The sequence below is a fragment of the Notechis scutatus genome, chromosome 4, assembly GCF_049901735.1.
Source record: "Notechis scutatus isolate UNSWTSFEM ecotype Mainland chromosome 4, rNotScu1.2, whole genome shotgun sequence".
NCBI lineage: Eukaryota > Metazoa > Chordata > Lepidosauria > Squamata > Elapidae > Notechis > Notechis scutatus.
In genome coordinates, this window is record NC_142012.1 from 79,948,994 (window position 1) to 79,968,719 (window position 19,726).

General features: G+C 41.6%; 1 protein-coding gene across 2 annotated transcripts in view; it reads right to left on the reverse strand.

Annotated features, from left to right (window-relative positions):
- Positions 1–1,743: 1,743 nt before the first annotated feature.
- The window catches only part of POLR3A (RNA polymerase III subunit A), a 48,329-nt gene continuing 30,346 nt past the window's right edge, over positions 1,744–19,726 (reverse strand). The window contains exons 20-33 of one of the 2 annotated variants that reach the window (XM_087963907.1): positions 17,847–18,017; positions 17,180–17,293; positions 16,476–16,511; positions 15,396–15,482; positions 13,212–13,294; positions 11,211–11,381; positions 8,962–9,055; positions 8,395–8,487; positions 7,572–7,736; positions 5,651–5,815; positions 4,411–4,542; positions 2,645–2,777; positions 2,137–2,380; positions 1,744–2,016 (exon numbers count right to left, since the gene is read on the reverse strand). In XM_087963907.1, coding sequence (XP_087820033.1) covers positions 2,232–2,380; positions 2,645–2,777; positions 4,411–4,542; positions 5,651–5,815; positions 7,572–7,736; positions 8,395–8,487; positions 8,962–9,055; positions 11,211–11,381; positions 13,212–13,294; positions 15,396–15,482; positions 16,476–16,511; positions 17,180–17,293; positions 17,847–18,017 — 1,593 coding nt within the window. In that variant the 3' untranslated portion in view covers positions 1,744–2,016; positions 2,137–2,231. The remainder of the gene's footprint in view (positions 2,017–2,136; positions 2,381–2,644; positions 2,778–4,410; positions 4,543–5,650; positions 5,816–7,571; positions 7,737–8,394; positions 8,488–8,961; positions 9,056–11,210; positions 11,382–13,211; positions 13,295–15,395; positions 15,483–16,475; positions 16,512–17,179; positions 17,294–17,846; positions 18,018–19,726) is intronic. The other variant, XM_087963909.1, reaches the window with a different exon arrangement.

Consider the following 19,726-nt stretch of genomic DNA (forward strand, 5'->3'; position numbering starts at 1 on the left):
TAAACTCAGTCCCAGTGCACTCTGTTTGATGTTAAGTGCTGTGGGGGATTGTCATCTCTTTGCGTGAGAGCAACCTTGGGAGCCAGGAGGAGGAAAAAGGTCATTTTGAAGAATAAGGACTGGGAAAGAGATGCTAAATAAAACGGGCAGATCGGTGAGCAAAAACATGGATGGAAATATCGGGTCCATCCTGTGTTATGCAAGCAAGAATGATAATGGCTAATTGTGCAGAGGATCAAAAAGGTTTGGGGAGAGAAGGATGAAATGTATGTGGTGACCCAGAGCAGCTGGTTGCTAACAGCAATTTTTGTCCAGCCTTGGTACTGCTAAAGCAAGCGGAGGAACAATTTCCTTCTGCTGATTTACAAGACAAATACTAGCAAATGCTATGTTCAGGAATCAAGGTGGTGCAGAAACTCAGCAAATCTGAGTTTTCAGGATCTTCACACCTTCAAAAAATAATAATAATAATCATACGTCACTTGAATCCACAGGAAAATTAACTTGAATTATTTTTTTCCTCGCATTTCCTTAAGTGCCCATTCAGAAGCAAAATTCTGCAGTGATCAAATCTTCCTGGCTGAAGAATTTTTGAAGTCTTTCACAGATCTACAAAACTGTAGTTTTGTCCCTGAATGGAGCCAGGGTCTGCTTGGGCAGGGGGTTGGACTAGATAACCACCTACAAGGTCCCTTCCAACTCTGTTAACCTGTATCAGCCAACTTCTCTTCAGTACCTTTCATCCAGCAGGTGAGGACAGCGAGTGATATCATTGCTTATTTCAAATTCCAAGGTAAGTAACATAAAAAGAGAGATCTATCCGAGGACGGCAAATTTCCAACTCATACAATTTAAAACATTGTAATCTCTCTGGTTAAATTTTGCACCTAATTGTTCAGGAATAAATATGAATTAGGAAACAAAACCTCTAGAAAAGAGCAATGATTATTTACATACGCATGGAAGTCTTATCACTGAAAATGAACAAAAATGAGACAAAATTCACTTAACAACTGTCTCCCTTAGCAACAGAAATTTGGGGCTCATTTGTGGTCATATGTTGAGAACTACCTGTCTATGTTCTTCTTGAAAGCCAAATAGCTTCCCATCGAATGAGACATTACTGATTTATAGTGAAACATTTTAATAAGTAGATACTGTAACACTTTAGGCCAATAGTGATTTAAAATTTAAGCAATATCTGTACTCACATTTTAGCCATTTTTATGTGTACTTTTATATGCTGATTTAGTCATTTCTTTCTTTTTCTTAAACTGCGTTTTATCTTTTGTATGAAGCTGCACACCACGCTGAACAGCGGCTACAATAAAGGATTTGTTTATAATATTCTTATGCCTATATCCCCAACATTTGTAATCTACCAAGATATTGTGTGTTGTTGCTTTTTTCCCAGGTATAAGAATTGGTTAATAATGTTTATACAATACTGAAAGGAAATGAGTACAGGATTTACAGCAATGAAATCATGGCATATATTTGTAGAAAATGAATGAATTCGAATGCTGACCGAAGCAAGGAAGGAAGCAGCAGAGCAGTGTAGTTGAAATTTGGGATGTTGCTCTGTGTATAATTTCTCCAAATCTTTCTTGGTTTCTATTGATCAGTTATTAATTTTTAGGTTACTTTTACCTTGCCATTGCCGCTGTATGCGTATCTGTGTCGGCGTACAAACTTCTAGTATGTCACTTCATGACAATTAACTTTCGAAAAGAATATTAAACGTTTACCCAGTAAAATGCACCTTTCCCTCCATTTCATTGTGGGGGGAAAACGTCTTTTTATTCACATATACAGCATCAGAATCCATGGTCCATAAAACTTTTTACATTTTTGGGAGGGGAAAAAAGAAAGCATACATATACTTGCTTCTGGATTCAGGCTCACGAAGGTTACCTCCTTACTTTTGACTCTTAAATAGACATTTGCTTATAGCCTATTTACAGCATAAGCCCTACAAGTCCAACTTTCAGTGGCTGATCAGGTTGCATGTTCCATCTATCCATCCATCCACCCATCCATCCATCCATCCATCCACCCACCCATCCATCCATCCATCCATCCATCCACCCATCCATCCATCCATCCATTCATCCACCCATCCATCCATCCATTCACCCACCCACCCACCCACCTAACACCCTGTTTGAAAAGCACACACCAGTTTTTGCACACACATACACACACCATCCAGTTATTCCTTGGTGCTGCTGCTATGATGGAAGGGAGATGTGGAAGTCATGGTTATCAAAAATTAAAGGCCGCCTTGGAGGAACAGCTTCCTTATTAGCTTTGTGCAACAGCTTGAACAGTCCCGTTCCGATGTTCATTGGGATACCCATAATAATGCATTCAGAAACACCTGTAGAGCATCAAGGAAAGGAAAGAAGAAAACGTGTCACATTTTCCCCAGCTTTTCTGCATTACTTGTTTATTTATTGACCCGGCCGCCCAATTCACACAGGGTGACATTAAAAAAAGAAATGGGATGAAACCCAGCTGCTTTTTTTCACTCTACCAGAGGACTTCAATTGATGATAAAGGACATAAAGGACACAAACCGATTTGTAGGAATGTACCTCTAATGGCTGGGAGGCATCCTGACTGAACCGCAAATCATACTTACCGCACACCGAATCCTTCTGCCCAAAGTAGGCGGCGTCAAAGAGGTGGTCTGCCGTCTTTTCGAAGGAAGCAAGCATCAAGACGCTCTCTTTCATTTTTGCAAGCCCAAATCGAGTGATTCCCAGAACTTCACCCTAATCCCATAAGGAGGGAGGGGGAGAGAGAAAGCCATTAACATCACTGGAGAGTTGCCGAAAGGGTAGACCAATGAAAATGGCAAGGCTTGCAATGCTCCACTCCGAAATTTCATATCACAAGTGATACAGAGAGACCGTGTGTGTGTGTGTGTGTGTGTGTGTGTGTGTATCTCTTTCTCTCTCCCTTTATCCATCCATATCTATCTATCATCTATCTATCTATCTATCTATCTCCATCCATCTCTATCCATCCATCCATCCATCTCTATCTACCTATCTCTACATATCTCTACATATCCATCCATCCATATCATATCTATCTACTATCTATATATTGATATTGATATCTATATCCATCCATCCATCCATCTCTATCCATCCATCCATCCATCCATCCATCCATCCATCCATCTCTATCTACCTATCTATCTCTACATATATTCTACATATCCATCCATCCATATCATATCTATCCACCTATCTATATATCCATATTGATATCTATATCCATCCATCCATCTCTATCTATCCATCCATCCATATCCATCCATCCATCTATCTCTATCTATCTATCTCTACATATCTCTATCCATCCATCCATTCATATCATATCTACCTATATATCCATCCATTCATATCATATCTATCTACCTATCTATATATCTATCTATATGCATATCTATCTATCTATCTATCTATCTATCTATCTATCTATCTATCTATCTATCTATCTATCTATCTATCCATCCATCCATCCAACCATCCATCCATCCATCCATCCATCCATCCATCCATAAAAATTGGGATGAAAACCAGGTAGAACCAACAGGGATTATTTGATTTCTCACTGGTTGAAAGAAGGATTATAAATACTATCGCATTCTCTGAAAAAAACTAAAAAAGCACACACACCCCTACCACCAATTACAGGACGTGACTTGCTGTGAAATTAGCTACCAAAGTCTTCAGTAAAGCACATACAGAGTACAACAAAGAACGCAAGAGATGGGAGGATAAATATAAATAGAATAGCACGTAATTCTTTATGGGCCGAGTGCGATTGGAATTTGCCTCTGGTGCATAAGCTCTCAGTGTACGTGCAAGCAACTAAGTGACGGATCATAGATCATAGTTACCATCATTAATCATCAGATAGAACAAGGGACAAACCATAGATACCAATAGGCAAAGGTATTAGGAACAATGAGAAGATGAGAAAGATTATTATCAATGCAGCTTACTACATGGGCAAAAATACCTTTAGGCCCGAGACAATGCTGTGGGAAGCAGAGTGATGGCAGAGCAGAAAACTGTCCTTGTATCCAGTTGTTTTGGTTGCCAATGCCCTATAGTGGCATCCCAGGGGAAGGAGTTGAATTAGTTTATGTGCAGGATGTGAGGGGTCTGTAGATACTTTCTCAGCCCTCTTTCTGGCTCATGCAGTACACAAGTTGTCAATGGAAAGAAAGCCTTCTCCAATCTAAAGGAGAAGGGCCCCTGCCCAAATCTCACGCTGGTATTATTGCCAAGCCTTTCTTAGCATTTTTCTTCCTTTATATATTTTTTCAGGATGAGAGCAGGGAAAGAATGAGTAATTGTATACATAATGGAAAAAAACAACACCCCAAACCTTGTAGGTCATTAGGTCTGACAACAGCATGACATGCCTCCGATCAATACTCATTCCGTGGTTTACCATAGTATATTGGATTTCACTGATAATAGTGGTTCGTGCAGCTTCAATGCCCAAGGTTTTCTCAACCTGGAAGATTAATTTATGTTGCCTTAATGAAATGGAAAAATCCTTATTCAATTTTCTCTGTTCTCCAACCCAATTATATTCACTTCTTTACACATTTCAATGGCATACCTGATAGATTTGCTAGAGAAATATATAAATAATTCTCTCTCTCTCTCTCTCTTTCTCCCCCTCACTATTTATATTCATCTACCTACCTACCTTCATCATTTATTCATTATCTATCTTTATCTATCTATCTATCTATCTATCTATCTATCTATCTATCTATCTATCTATCTATCTATCTATCTATCTATCTATCTATCTATCTATCTATCTATCTATCTATCTATCTATCTATCTATCTATCTATCTATCTATCATCTATCTACCGTGTTTCTCATATAATAAGGCTGGGTCTTATTTTTTTTTTTGAGCCCCGAAAAAATGGCTAGGCCGTCTTTTCGGAGGTGACTTAATTCCCCCCCCTCCTTGCATCTTCGGGCGGGCGGCGACGGCTTGGATGTTGACCTCGGCGTTGGTGGGGCACTTCGTATTGGGGTCAATGCAGGCAGCACCATATGCCCGTGTGCAACAAAAGTACTTCCTAATGGCAAGCCCCCCCCCCCATTCCCTCCCATTTCGCATGTTTTAACATAGGCCTTAATTTGGGGGGGAGGGGCTTAATTTCATTTCATGCCTATAAAACATGCTGGGACTTCCTATTGGGGGAGGCCGTATTGTTGGAGAAACAGGGTATCTATCTATCTATCTATCTATCTATCTATCTATCTATCTATCTATCTATCTATCTATCTATCTATCTACATCCATGCATCCATCCATGCATCCATCCATCCACCTAATAAGAGTGAAGTCTTTTTTCCCCACCACTATGTCCATGATCATTCACAGTATGAACTTACTATCATCCTTACACTGACCCCACAAAACATATATTAGGCCTATATTGTGGACAAGGCCCCAAGCTTAAATAAAGGCCTTACTTTAGTACCTGAGCCAGTTCATGGAAGAAGCAAGATCTAAACCAAGCAATACTGTTGCATGCTTAGGGTCTCTTTCTTAGCTGCTATGTTCCACCAATTTATCCCCTCTTGTTTTGTGTTACCTCATAAGTGTTGTTCGATGTCGTTCTGGTTCCTTTTACCCCATGAGTGGCCATGACAGCTCTCAAGTTGTCACCTTCCACCAATAATTTGTACTTTTCCTTTCCACTCTGTTCGTCAATATGAATGACAGCACGAGACACCTCCGGTATACCTTGCACTACAACCTAAGAGGTGAAAGGGAAACAACCAAAAGCAGAAACATTTGATTTTTTTTCCTCATGTTGTGGCCCGCCAGCAGCCAGCGGAGCTGATGGCAGACTCGGACAGTGAGGAGGTTGAGGAGGAACCTGGGCCAGTCCTTGAGTCTGGGGAAGGCTCTGTCGAGGGCTCTGCATTGGAGGCAGAGATGGGGCCAGGGCTGTCTCACAGTTATCAGCTGACTTCAGAGTTGGACGTCAGTGAGGCAGAAGAACCCCTGGAGCCTGTTCCCAGTGTGCACATGCACAGAGCTGCCAGAAGAAGGGAACAGCTAAGGAACAAGGGTTGACTCGGGAGTAAGGACACAGGTGGATGGTGAATGGCCCCTCCCATAGGGAATAAAGAGGAGTGAAAGGGGAGTGGTGTTTGCAGGAGACAATTCGTTCGTTTAATTAGTGTGAAGATTTGTTTGTGACTCTTGGGAGACTCCTTGCCAAGTACTTTCTGGTACAGCCTTGCGCTTGGAAGCTATCGGCCTGGCAACTCTCCAAGCCTGATAAGGTCTGTGGTTGTAATTCACCCTTGAAAGACTGTTTGCTGGGACTTTGCTGGATGTGAATGAAAGGAATTCAAATCAGTCTAATAAAAAAGGGTTTTGTCAGGACAAGGAGTCTGCTTCGTGATTTGGTGAAGCCTGGGTCAGAACACCTCAGGAAAAACAGGATTAGTAGTATAAAAATATAACTACAAGCTTCCTTCACAGTTTTTACTAAGACTTGGGAGTTAAGATGTTCTCCCAGAAGAAAAATGGGTAAATATGAACAAACAAGAATCTCAGAGAATTCTCAGAGAATTTCTCAACTCTTTGGCGGATTAAGCAGCTAGAAGAAAATCATTTCATTACCATTTATTATTGCTTATGATTATTTAAATATGATAATTCTGGATTCTGTACGTCATCGGCAGCCCCTGGGGTAAGATGCTTCATAAATTTTGCAAATAAATGCTTTCTGCCCGATCAAAATTTGCTTTTTCATCAGGTCAGAGTGTATGAGATCCCACTGAAGCTTGAATAATCCATGATTTGATAAACCCCAGTCTGGATGACTATCAAGTTGGAGATGTCTTGGAGAAAGATCAAGGAGATAGTATCAATAGTCATAGGCACTTTGGGTGCAATTCCCCAAAAACTGGAGCACCACTTGAACAGCACCATTGGAATTGACAAAATCACCTTCAGTCAATTTCAAAAGGCAGCTTTGGTTGGAATAGCTGAAATCCTATGAAGATACCATCAAACATAGAACAATTAACCAGTGGAACAACTTGCCTCCAGAAGTTGTAAATGCTCCAATACGGGAAGTTTTTAAGAAGACATTGGACAGCCATTTGTCTGAAATGGTGTAGGGTTTCCTACCTAAGCAGGGGGTTGGACTAGAAGACCTCCAAGGTCCCTTCCAACTATTCTATTCTGTTCTATTCTATTCATTGCTGTTCTATTTTATTCATTGCTATTCTATTCTATTCTATTCTATTCTATTCTATCCTATCCTATCCTATCCACACCTGCCTCTTCCAGATCTTTTGGGCAGGACTCCATGCAAATCCAACTTAAACATCTGGCTGAACGTCCAAAAAGCCGTAAGAAAAGTTGCAGCAATATTATGAATTATTTTTTTCTGTTTGGAAGACTCCGAAGGCAATCCTTTTCTAGAAAAAAAACCAGAAAACTTGGAACAATTTCACTTGCTCATCAACGACAATAAAATGAAAAATACTCACTTTTGGCAGCTCTTCTTTCAGAGCCTGCAAGACATAATACATGGAGCTCTTGCTATTCTCACGGGGAGTAACGCAGACTACCGCTTCCCCGTGGACCACCACATCCCCGGGCTTCACTCTGAGCTTCGAGACGCAAATGGAATATCTCACAGTCTCCGCATTAACCTGTGCGGGGGGTGGTGGAAAATGTCATTTCATTACCTGCATCGGTTTTTGGCCTCTGGTCTGCTCCCACAAGCATAGAATCACTACCGGACAAGACCTTCAAAAGATTACCGTATTTTTCGCTCCATAAGACGCACTCCCCCCCACCCCCCCAAAAAAAAGTGGGTGAAAATGTCTGTGCGTCTTATAGAGCGGATATTGCCAAATATTGTGTCCCGTTTTCTGCTTCTGCAGGCCCCATTTTCAGCCTCCTTGGCCCCAATTCTGGCCTCTGTGCGCCCCATTTTCTGCCTCTGTGCATCTCGTTTTCAGCCTCCCTGCACCGTTTTCGGCCTCCGCGGGCCCCATTTTTCAGCCTCCCTGTGACCCATTTTCGGCCTCTGTGTGTCCTGATTTCGGCCTCTGTGTGTCCCGATTTTGGCCTCTGTGCGTCCCGTTTTCTACCTCCCTGCACATCCTGTTTTCGGCCTCCCCAAGTCCCGTTTTCGGCCAAAAATGGGAGTGCGTCTTATGGAGCGAAAAATATGGTCCTTTGAACCAAACACTTATGATGGGAACTTATCCTAAGTTCTAAGTTTTAACCTTTACCTCCTTCCTGAAATACAACAACCTCCAAAACTTACACCTGTATTAAGTTACTCCCGTTGTTCGTACTTACTTCCAGCCGCAGCAGCCTAATCCTCTCCAAAGAAAGCTTGACAAGAATGAAACAGTCGTCAGGAAGGAAGACTTCTTCGATGTACTCCGATATCTGCAGGTCCAAAGAAAAACTTCTCAAGAGCCAGATTTGTTTCCAACTACTCGCTGGATTAACAACACAGCAGAGCCCAACATTTGTGTGGTTGAGCGAGACAGGCGTTAAGTGAGTTTGGCCCCGTTTCACAACCTTTCTCGACACCATCGTTAAAGTGAATCACTGCAGTTGTTGAGTTAGTCAGACGGTTGTTAAGTGAATCCGGTTTCCTCACTGACTTTCTTCGTCAGAAGGTCATAAAAGGGGACCCTGGGACATTGCGACCGTCATAAATAGGAGTCAGTTGGCAAGCGTCCCAATTTTGATCACATGACCACAGGGATGGTACAATGGTCGTAGGTGTGAAAAAAGGCCATAAGTCACCTTTTTCAGTGCCGTTGTAACTTCGAACGGTCACTATGCAAGCAGCCATACATCAAGGACTACCCGTACATACAACTAGCTATTTAGTCATTAAGAAGCACACCGTACCTCTCCCAGAAGTGTTTTTTCTATTCTTCCTTTGACCAAACGGGCAAAATCAGGATCATCATCTATGTCGAGATGGGCAGTGATAATTGGCGTGCTACATATAAGCAAGGAAGCATAAATGTGAAAAGGGTTTTAAAATATATGAATGTATGTATGTATGTATGTCTATGTAGGTAGGTGGGTGGGTAAATAGATAGAAAGATAGGTAGATAGAAAGAAAGAAAGGTAGATAGAAAGATAGGTAGGTAGATAGAAAGATAGGTAGATAGATAGGTAGATAGGTAGAAAGATAGGTAGATAGAAAGATAGGTAGATAGATAGAAAGAAAGATAGATAGATAGGTAGATAGGTAGGTAGGTAGGTAGGTAAGTAGACAGACAGACAGACAGATAGATAGATAGATAGATAGATAGATAGATAGATAGATAGATAGATAGATAGAAAGAAAGACAGGTAGATAGATAGAGATGAGTAGATAGGTAGGTAGATAGAAAGATAGGTAGATAGATAGGTAGATACATAGAATAGAATAGAATAGAATAGAATAGAATAGAACAGAACAGAATAGAATAAGTGGATGTTTTATAATTCACACAACAAAAAGTGCAAAACCAGCGCATAGCAATATATGCTCTCCCCATTCTTAATGTTCTATATGTTTTATACTGTACATAAATTACATCAACTTTACTGTAAATAGATGCTTTGCTTTTCTCCTAGCGTGGTACATAGAGCAAGCATCCTCGAAGACTGATCCATCGCTGAATTTTAAAAATTAGTGATTCTTTTCGGCCTCATTGGAAATTGAAAAGAACTAGCATGAAAAAATGGATTAGGGCAGGACTAGAACTCACAGCTCCCTGGTGTTTGACCCAAAGTCACCCAATCGGCTTTTGTGCTGGAATTAGAACTCACAGTCTCCAGGTGATTGGCCCCAAATCATCCAGCTGGCTTTCATGGCTAAGGTGGGACTTGAACTCAAAGTTTCTGCTTTCTAACCCAGTGCCTTAACCACTAGACCAAACTGGCTCCCTAACTTTTTCTTACTAACTTCCCTTGATACAAAAGACCTCTTTAAAAAAATATTTGAAGTTCAGGAGCTTTTTTAAAATATCGAACCGAATTCACAGTTCTTCCACCCCATTTTTATCCAGAAATTTGAAACGTGTGTGTATATCCCTTCTTACTAAAAAAAAACCAAAAAACCAACCAATGATGTTCTACTCCAATAACTGTAAATGTTGCTCTTTTTTTTTTTAAAGAAAAGGCAAAGATTTTTAACCGAGACACCTTATTACAATCCTTCGGACCACTTCTGTACAGCAGTGGGACTCAGCCAGTTTGGAGAAGTTTGGTTGAATCGGATGTTAAATTTGCATCTGGTTCGCCGAATCGGAAGTTGAACCGACCGTCTGGTCCCGCCCGCCCCTCCCCTGAATCTCCATGCAGCCCATTTTGGATGCAGGTAAGTGCAGGGCCCATGCAGAGGCTCTGGGAGGGCGAAAAACAGGCCTTCCGGAAGTCCAGGAACGGGTCTGTTCCTGGTTTCCAGAGCCCAGGGAGGCCGCTTTCACCCTCCCAGAGGCCCGAGGGAAGCCTCCAGACTCTGGGGAAGGCCAAAAATGGCCCTTCCAGAAGTTCCGGTAGGCCACACCCACCACGTCCACGTCCACCCAGCAACTGGGCAAGGAACCGGTTGTTGGGATTCTGGAATTGTTAGGAATATAAGTCACCTAACAGCTATTTGGGTTGGAAATATATAAGCCAGGATAGACATTTTAATACGGTCTCTTTAACAGAATCCTAAAAGTATAATTGGGTGTGGTTTCTCAAACGGCCATAAGATGGAGCCAGAAACCTGGGTTGTTTTAGTCTTAGTCTCAGAAGAGAGTGTGAGTGTATCTCTGTTTCTTTCTGTTGGAGAGTACTGCCGTTCTTCCTAATTGACTGATATTCTTGGATTTGATGTAAGTCTGATACTGAACTGTTTTTGACACTGGACTTTGTTATTGGATTATCCCTGGATGAAAACTGACTGATCTTACCTGTGAATGACTTAGGACTGTGTTTGAACTTTGCTTAAAACTTTTATTGGAAGTAAAAACCAACATTTACTGTACAGTGTATCTGTGTGCTGTGTGTGTATTATTCACACACTTCTCTCAAATACGTATCCCTGTATGCGTTCATTCTCCTAATGAGGAATTACCTCAACAGGAATCCCACCCCTGCTTCTGTAGCCCACGTACCTGATGGCTTTGGAGGCATTGATGATCTCTTTGATCCTGGGCACCCCTAAGGTGATGTTCATGGAGGCCACACCAGCAAAATGGAAAGTCTTGAGGGTCATCTGCGTGCCGGGCTCCCCGATGCTTTGCGCACAGAGCGCTCCCACTGCAGAGCCTGGCTCCATCTGTGCCCTAAGAGACCAGATTCAAAGAGACATGGATTTTTGTTCATTCCATAGCTACCCATTCCCTTGCTGCTTTGTGGCCGTGTTGAAAATACCTATCAACTCAAGGGGGGAGGGGGGGAAACAGGGTCATAGGTGAACAGTAAATTATGTAGAGCAGACCTGACTGCACTTGGGAAAAGGGCTGGCATGTTGCTCCTAATAAATAATTGGATTTCTTTTGAAACTTGGCTCGAGGCTCATGAATTAATTAGGGCATCCGTCGGAACCCTGACAATACCACTTTATAATAGCAATAGCACTTAAGACTTATATACCACTTTATAGTGCTTTAACTGCTCTCTAAGTAGTTTACAAAGTCAGCATATTGCCCCCAACAATTTGGGTCCTCATTTTACCCACCTCAGAAGGATGGAAGGCTGAGTCAACCTTGAGCCTGGTGAGATTGGAACAGCCAAATTGTAGGCAGCTGACTGCAGAAGTAGCTTGCAGTACTGCACTCTAACCACTGCGTCACAGAGGCTCCTCATAATGCCTTAGTAAGGCCACACTTGAAATATTGCATCCAGCTTTGGTCACAACAATGTAAAAAAGGTGTTGAGAGTCTAGAGTAGAAACAGTGCGGAGAAGAGCAACCAAGATGATTCGGGGGCTGGAGGCTAAAACATATAATGAATGGTTGCTGGAATTGGATATGTCTACTTTAATGAAATGAAGGACCAGGGAAGACATGAGAGCAGTCTTCCAATATCTTAGGGGCTGCCACAAAGAAGGAGGAGTCAAGCTATTCTCCAAAGTACCTGAAGGCAGGACAAGAAGCAACGGATGGAAACTAATCAAGGAGAGAAACAACCTAGAACTAAGGAGGAATTTCCTGACAGTCAGAACAATTAACCAGTGGAACAACTTGCCTCCAGAAGTTGTGAATGCTCCAATACTTTTTAAAGAAGAGATTGTCTGAAACAATCTGAACCATTTGTCTGAAATGGTATAGGATGCAGGGGGTTGGACTAGACCTCCAAGGGTCCTTCCAATTCTGTGATTCTCTTCTGTTCAAACGCAGCCAAGTTCTCGAAAGATCAAGAGTTACGTTCTCCATATTTAAAATGGATTTATATTAAACCGGGTGACTCCACCATTCAGTCAGAACTGAAGAAGCTTCTTGGGTGAGAAGCGAAACCTCTTCAAGGGAAAACAAAGTCCAGTTGCCTTTTGAAAAAAAAAAGCACCTATGGGACAAGTAAAATATTTTAAAAAAGGACTGAGAATCTCCAAAGTCATTTTTAAAAATATTTTACTTCCTTGTTTAAATAAGTCAATAGCACACACCCTTGTTTATGTGTATAACAAGGAGAACAGGCTCAAAGCTTCTATCTACCAAGGAGCCTGGGTCGGGTTTAAGGCAAATTTCTCAAACATATACAATACCCATCACCAAGACAGGCTAATTGGCTATTTATTGATTACTTTTAGCAAAATCAGAGAAGCAACTTAGAACTTGGGAGAAATTTCCTGAGTACAATCAACCAGCGCATCGAAAAGAAAGCCAATCCATGGACACTAATCTGAATTGCAGCTGGCAATTGTGCAAATCTCCTTCCGCCTAGACTGGCCATAGATACCCAGTTCCTGCAACGGTTCCTCATGTGTTTTGACCTGGAGACCAAAACATGTCAGAAAGATTGCAGGACCAGGGGAGACATGATAGCATCTTCCAATATTTGAGGGGCTGCCACAGCGAGGAGGAGGAGGAGGGGGTCAAGCTATTTTCTAAAGCACCTGAAGGCCAGACAAGGATGGAAACTGACCAAGAAGAGATTCAACCAGAAGATCCTACCTCATATACTTCTCTCTGCAGATCTCCAGAAACTTTTCCAGCTGGGTTGGAGTGATTCGGTCCAACTGGTATAAAACGTAGGGCTAAAAGGACGAAGACCCAGAATGATTACCAACATATTCAATATGTGTAGTCAATCATATATTCAATATATTGTCATTACAAGTATATTACAAGTACGATTGCAAGTCTATTCAATATATTAGTCACTAGCTCCAAGGGTCACCGAACGTCTTGCACTTCCCCAACTTCTTGAATTCCCTCAAGGTGCTTTGAACAGGGAGCCAACCTATTTTCCAAAACATCTGAAGTCTGGGCAAGAAGTAACAGATCAAAACTAATCAAAGAGGGAACTAACCTCCTCTAAGGAGAAATTTTCTGACAGCTAGAACAATTAACCGGTGGAAGGGCTTGCATTGAGAATTTGTGGGTGCTTCATCACTGGAGGTTTTTAAGAAAAGTCTGGACAGCCATTTGTCTGAAATGGTATAGGGTCTCCTGCTTGAGCAAGGGGTTGGACTAGAAGACCTCCAATGCCCCTTCCAACAATTCTGTATTCTGTAAACATTTATCTCCTTGCTTGGCTTCTACTAATCTTAAATATGATGGTGTCTAACAAGGACTTGGGAAAAACTAAAGTTTCCTGCTATGGGAACGAACTACAGTGAATTTTAATCACAGTCTTTCCCACTCCTGGGATTTTGTATCTGAAGAAACAGCTTTAAACATGAAGGCAAGTAGGTTTTGTTGTAAAATAAGTACAGCCTTTCTCGCCTCTGAAGTTGGATATACTATAGATCCAGACGAGCCTTCCTGAATCCAGATGTGCTGAATAAGGACTATAGCAGGGGTCTTCAAACTTGGCCGGTTTAAGACTTGTGGACTTCAACTCCCAGAACTCCTCCTCCAGTCATGGTAGCTCAGGAATTCTGGGAGTTGAAGACCACAAGTCTTAAACTGGCCAAGAACTTTGAAGATCACTTGGAATAATAGATAGATATAGACAGATTAGATAGATAGATAGATAGATAGATAGATAGATAGATAGATAGATAGACAGATATAGATTTGATAGATAGATAGATATAGATATAGATATAGATATATATATATAGATAGATAGATAGATAGATAGATAGACAGACAGACAGACAGACAGACAGTAGGTGGAGATAAAAGATAGATATTGTAGATCAGGGGTCTTCAACCTTGACAGTTTTAAGACTTGTGTACTTCAACTCCCAGAATTCCTCCTCCAGTCACGTTAGCTCAGGAATTCTGGGAATTGAACTACACAAGTCTTAAAACTTGCCAAGTTTGAAGACCCTTGGACTATAGGAATAGACGTTCCACATAGGTAGAGGTCAGAAAATTGGGGAAGTCTGTTCTGAAAATATTCTGACCAAGTTATCTATCTTTATTAGATAGCATTCTGAGTAACGCATCTGCCCAAAGCAGAACTCTGAGGCAGGCAGATTCCTCAAAGAACATGTTTATTGGGTATACCATATCAGCACAGCCAGTGAAAACCAACTCTAAAAGTTCCCATAGTTTTAGCCTAATTAAAAGAGCAAATATTTCCCACCCCAGATGTCACCAGTCACGTTATTTGGCAGGCTGCTTGGTCACTCCTCTCCCTTTTTCAACTGCCACCTGTTGGGATGACCTTGGTTCCTCCAAAAAAAACTTTTTGTTTTGACTGTTAGCCTGTCTATCTACTTTCCACCATCCCCTTTCAGAGTTTGTGGCAACTATGAGGCAGTAAAAGATGGCTTCAGCCAGGTTCGCTTCAGAGTTGATAGTATTACTATTAACATTATATTTCCCTTAATTTTCAAGACACAATTCCTATTTTATGGCACTCGCAATTCTTGGAAATAAATGATTCGACCTAATTTTCTTCTGCAAAAAAATCACCATTTAGCTTTGACCTTTTAGGAAAGTGTTAGGAATGGCCTCTTGAAAATATCTGAATTCTTATACGTGCACCAGAAGTGTTTCATTTCCTCTAGTTCTCTTCATGTTGAACCAATGATACATACATTGGGCACATTCAGAGAATTTAAAACGAGGAGAGAAATTCAGGATTACAGCACCTGAATTTAGTCAAGCCATAAGATCCTCCTTTCCATCGCCCAAACTATATATCCCAAATCCACAGAAAGCGCCCATTAGGCAGGTTACCTCTGTTGTGCCATTGTCATTAATGCCATACTTGTCCCTGGTTTTCTTGATCTTTTCAGACATGCTTTTGATGAATTTTTTAATTTCCTGCAATAAAGAATAGCGTGTATTTAGCTTTGTGTCTCGTTTCTGCCGATTAATGACAAAAAGTCACCAGGAGCTTCCATATTTAACAGTACTTTATATACTAGGAGAGGGAGGGGAAAAGTGGTTAGTAGGAGAAAAAATAAAAAAGTAAAGTTTCCTTCAAGTCAAACTCAACCCCTGCTGACTTTCTAGGCACTGCAGTTTTCTTGCCAACAATACAGAAGTGGTTTGCTATTGCTTCCGACTCTGTATATAGCATTTCTTTTCTGCTTCCCAATTATGCCTCCATCCTTGTGAGATGGTGGTCTCCCCTCCAAGTACTACCAAGCTTGACCCTGCTTAGCTTCTTAGTCCTGAGTGAAGTCAGTGAAGTGCTGCCATCTACTGAGCCCTACATAAAAAAGAATTAGAAAGTTGACGGGAAGACTGAATTTCCGGCCACAACAGCCATTTTTTTTCATTGGTTTTGGGAAGCCTCTAAAACGTAACAATCAAAAACTACTTCTTTCTGAATCTAGAGCAACACGACAAATGCAGAAGGGAACAAACGGAATACCATTGTCAGCTTCAGTGAATTTTTACAGGATTTTCATTTGAAAAAGCATGCACAGGGTAAGATTCTTCAAAAAAAAAAAAACCACGGCAAAACAATCGGACACATTTTAAAGGTTAACAAAAAGGAAACACACGTTCCAAGCAGTTAAGGCTTGAAATTTTTAGTTGGAAAAACAATATTTAAGAGAGGTATATTGTTGGGAGCATCCAGCTTTTGCAAAACATCAGAGGTGCCCAGCTGCATTTCCATCTCCACTAGCAAGCTAAGCTCCGGAATGAATACACTGGGGAGGTTCCAGGACGACGTTGATTGATTTGATTAGGTTTCTATGCTGCTCCAATAGCCCACTGACTTTAACGCACCTCGGCATAATGTGTGCAGACCCCACCAGACCCCCACACACACCGCACACACACACACACCCATGCGTCAATTACCTTATAATAGGCCACATAGCCGCTTTCAGTTAACACCTTCAAGAATGAATAGGAAAAACAAAGTGTGTTCTGCTGTTGTTAAAGTAACCCTTCTCTGCTTTTACAACAAGCAAACATGTTTTGGGAACTTAGTTTAGCTTTCTTTCTTTCTTTTTCATCTTTCTTTTTTCCTTCCTTCCTTCTTTCTCTTTTTCTTTCTTTCCCTCCCTTTCTTTCCTCTTTCCTTCCTTCCCTCCCTGCCTCATTCTTTCTTTCCTCTTTCCTTCCTTCCCTTTTTTCCTTCCTTCCTTCTCTCTTTTTCCTTTCCTTCCTTCCCTCCCTCTCTGCCTTTCTTTTTCCTTTCTTGCTCTTTCTCACTTTTTTTCCTTCCTTTTCTTTTCTTTCTTTCCTCTTTCCTTCCTTCCTTCCCTTCCTCTCCTTCCTTCCTTCCTTCCTCCCTCCCTCCCTCCCACCCTCCCTCTTTCTTCTTTTTGGAAAGAAACCTCTGGTTTTGGATATCAAGACCGCATCCAGGCAAAGAGCTCTGAAATAAAACCCTCTCGTCTTAAAAAGATAACATGCGGACAAGGAAGAGGCTAACAAAGATTAAATGGAAGTCCGTTTATTGAATGGATCAAGAGAGGAATAGAAGGGCATTCATTCCGAGTTTGAAAGAAGGAAAAATGACCTTGGCATGGAAAAGGGAGGTAGAAACAAAACCATACCTGCAGGAAGCTGTCCTGGCAACAAAGGAATTCGTTTTTCTTCATGATGGATTCGGCGGTTAGCACCAGTTCGTTTTTACTAAGCGCAGGCTCGCTTCGGCTGGGATACACGGCCTAAAGGCACAGAACAGCAGGGAGATCAATTGCAGGGCCATTTTATGCTTGGGCGCCTTGGAAATCCGACAGGCATTTCGGAAGGAAAGGCCGCGCGGCGCTCACATACAAATATAACCCTCCGACCCAGGTCCTTCCAAAACCTTTACTGCACTCTAAGTAGCTTCTCAAAAGATGGAAGAAATCTCGCAGGGCATTTCCGCTGCAGAAACTGAAACTACGATGGGACCAAGCGGTATTTTATTTTACGTCCAAGGCCTTCATGGTTTGGTGGATAGAACCGTAGTGGCACGGTGGTTTAGAATGCAATGCTGCAGGCTACTTCTGTTGACTGCCAGCTGCCAGAAGTTCGAATCTCACCAGGCTCAAGGTTGGCTTAGCCTTCCATCCTTCTGAGGTGGTTAAAATGAGGACCCAGATTGTTGGGAGGTAGTGGCTGACTCTGTACACCACTTAGAGAGGGCTGTGAAGCGGTATATAAGTCTAAGGGCTATTGCTATCTAGAAGGTTCTTCTACTTCTTTTAAAAAAGGATGCCCTGTGCTAATACTTACTCTGACGTTGTTCAGAACGCGCTTGAACTCCAAAGGTTCGTCTTTTCCTTCCATGGCCGCAGGATCTAAGCCATCCCCACCATAAATGAACTGTATAATGTCCCCCGTAGAACTCCTGACGGTCAAGTCATACTGAGAACAAAGATCTTCAAGGGATTTCACCAACCGTCTCTGGAGGAAGATGGAGAAATGTCATTCAAGATGGAGATCATAGCCAGTTCCCACTAACTACCATAAATAGGAATTGAGGTCTTTTTGAATATCCAGAATGTTTATACAGCTGAATAGCAAATATAATTATCAATCCATCCATCCATCCATCCATCCCTCAACCCTTGCCTCTATATCTATCTATCTATCTATCTATCTATCTATCTATCTATCTATCTATCTATCTATCATCTATCTGTCTGTCTATCATCTATCCCTCATCCCTACCTCCATCCTTATATATCAATCCATAAATCTATCTATTTCTCCATCCCTACCTCCATCCTTGTCTGTTTGTCATCTAATTATCCATCCATCCATCCATCCATCCATCCATCCACCCACCACCCACCCACCCACCCATCCATCCATCCATCCATCTATCTATCTATATCTATCTATCTATCTATCTATCTATCTATCTATCTATCATCTATCTATCTATCTATCTATCTATCTATCTATCTATCTATCTATCTATCTAATCTATCCATCCATCTATCTTCTATCTCTCCTTCCCTCATCCCTACATCCATTCATCCATTATGCATTTGTGATTTATAACAAGAGGTCTCTGTAATTCTAACCTTCTATCCAAGTTCCTTAAAGGACCAAAGATATTAAATAACACCCAGGGTTTTGTTAATTGGCTTGGCTATATCCACAATCAACTGTTGTTGTTTTTAAAATCAAGGTCTCAGAAAACTTTAATTAGCACCCCTACATAAAAGCATTTACTGAGCCCTAGGAACTTCCAGGAGAAATTAACTTGAGCGTCCCCATTAAATAAATATAAAAAATTGAAAGCTAACTAAGTACAGGTAGTACTTAGACATAATCATCCCTGAACAAGTTATGGTGGTTGTTTCTTAGATGAAAACCAGGTGAGATGGGATGACACACACAACTTATACAATACTTTCAATCATGTCGCCAGAATCCTTCCACTGACAATATCAAGGAAGGATGAAAGGAGAAACCAAAGCAACTTTACATTTAATTTGGCCCCATTTTACGACCTTTCTTGCCACAGTCATTAAGTGAATCATCAGAGTTGTTAGGTTAATAACCCAGTTGTTAAGTGAATCTGGCTTCCCCATTGACTTTCCTGGTCAGAAGGTCGCAAAAGGGGATCGCGTGACTTTGGGACGCTGCAATTGTCATAAATGTGAGTCGGTTGCCACGTGGGGGATGCTGCAATCGTCGTAAGTGTGGAAAAACTCCCCATTATAAGTCACTTTTTCAGTGCCAGTCACTCAACGAACTTAAGTTGAGAACTACCTGTAATCTCAAGCAATGAGCCGCGGTGGCGCAGTGGTCAGAGTGCAGTACTGCAGGCTACTTCTGCTGACTGCCGGCTACCTGCAATTCAGCAGTTCGACTCTCACCAGGCTCAAAGTTGACTCAGCCTTTTGTCCTTCTGAAGTGGGTAAAAGGAGGACCCAGATTGTTGGGAGGCAAGAGGCTGACTTTGTAAACTGCTTAGAGAGGGCTGCAAAGCACTGTGAAGTAGCATATAAGTCTAAGTGCTATTGCTAACTTGGAAGGAAGGAAGGAAGGACTATAGTAGTGTAGTGGTGAGACTGTGGTATCGAAGGCCAGTTCTGCCTGCTGTCAGGAGTTCGATCCTAACCGGATCAAGGTTGACTCAGCCTTCCGTGTCCTTCTGA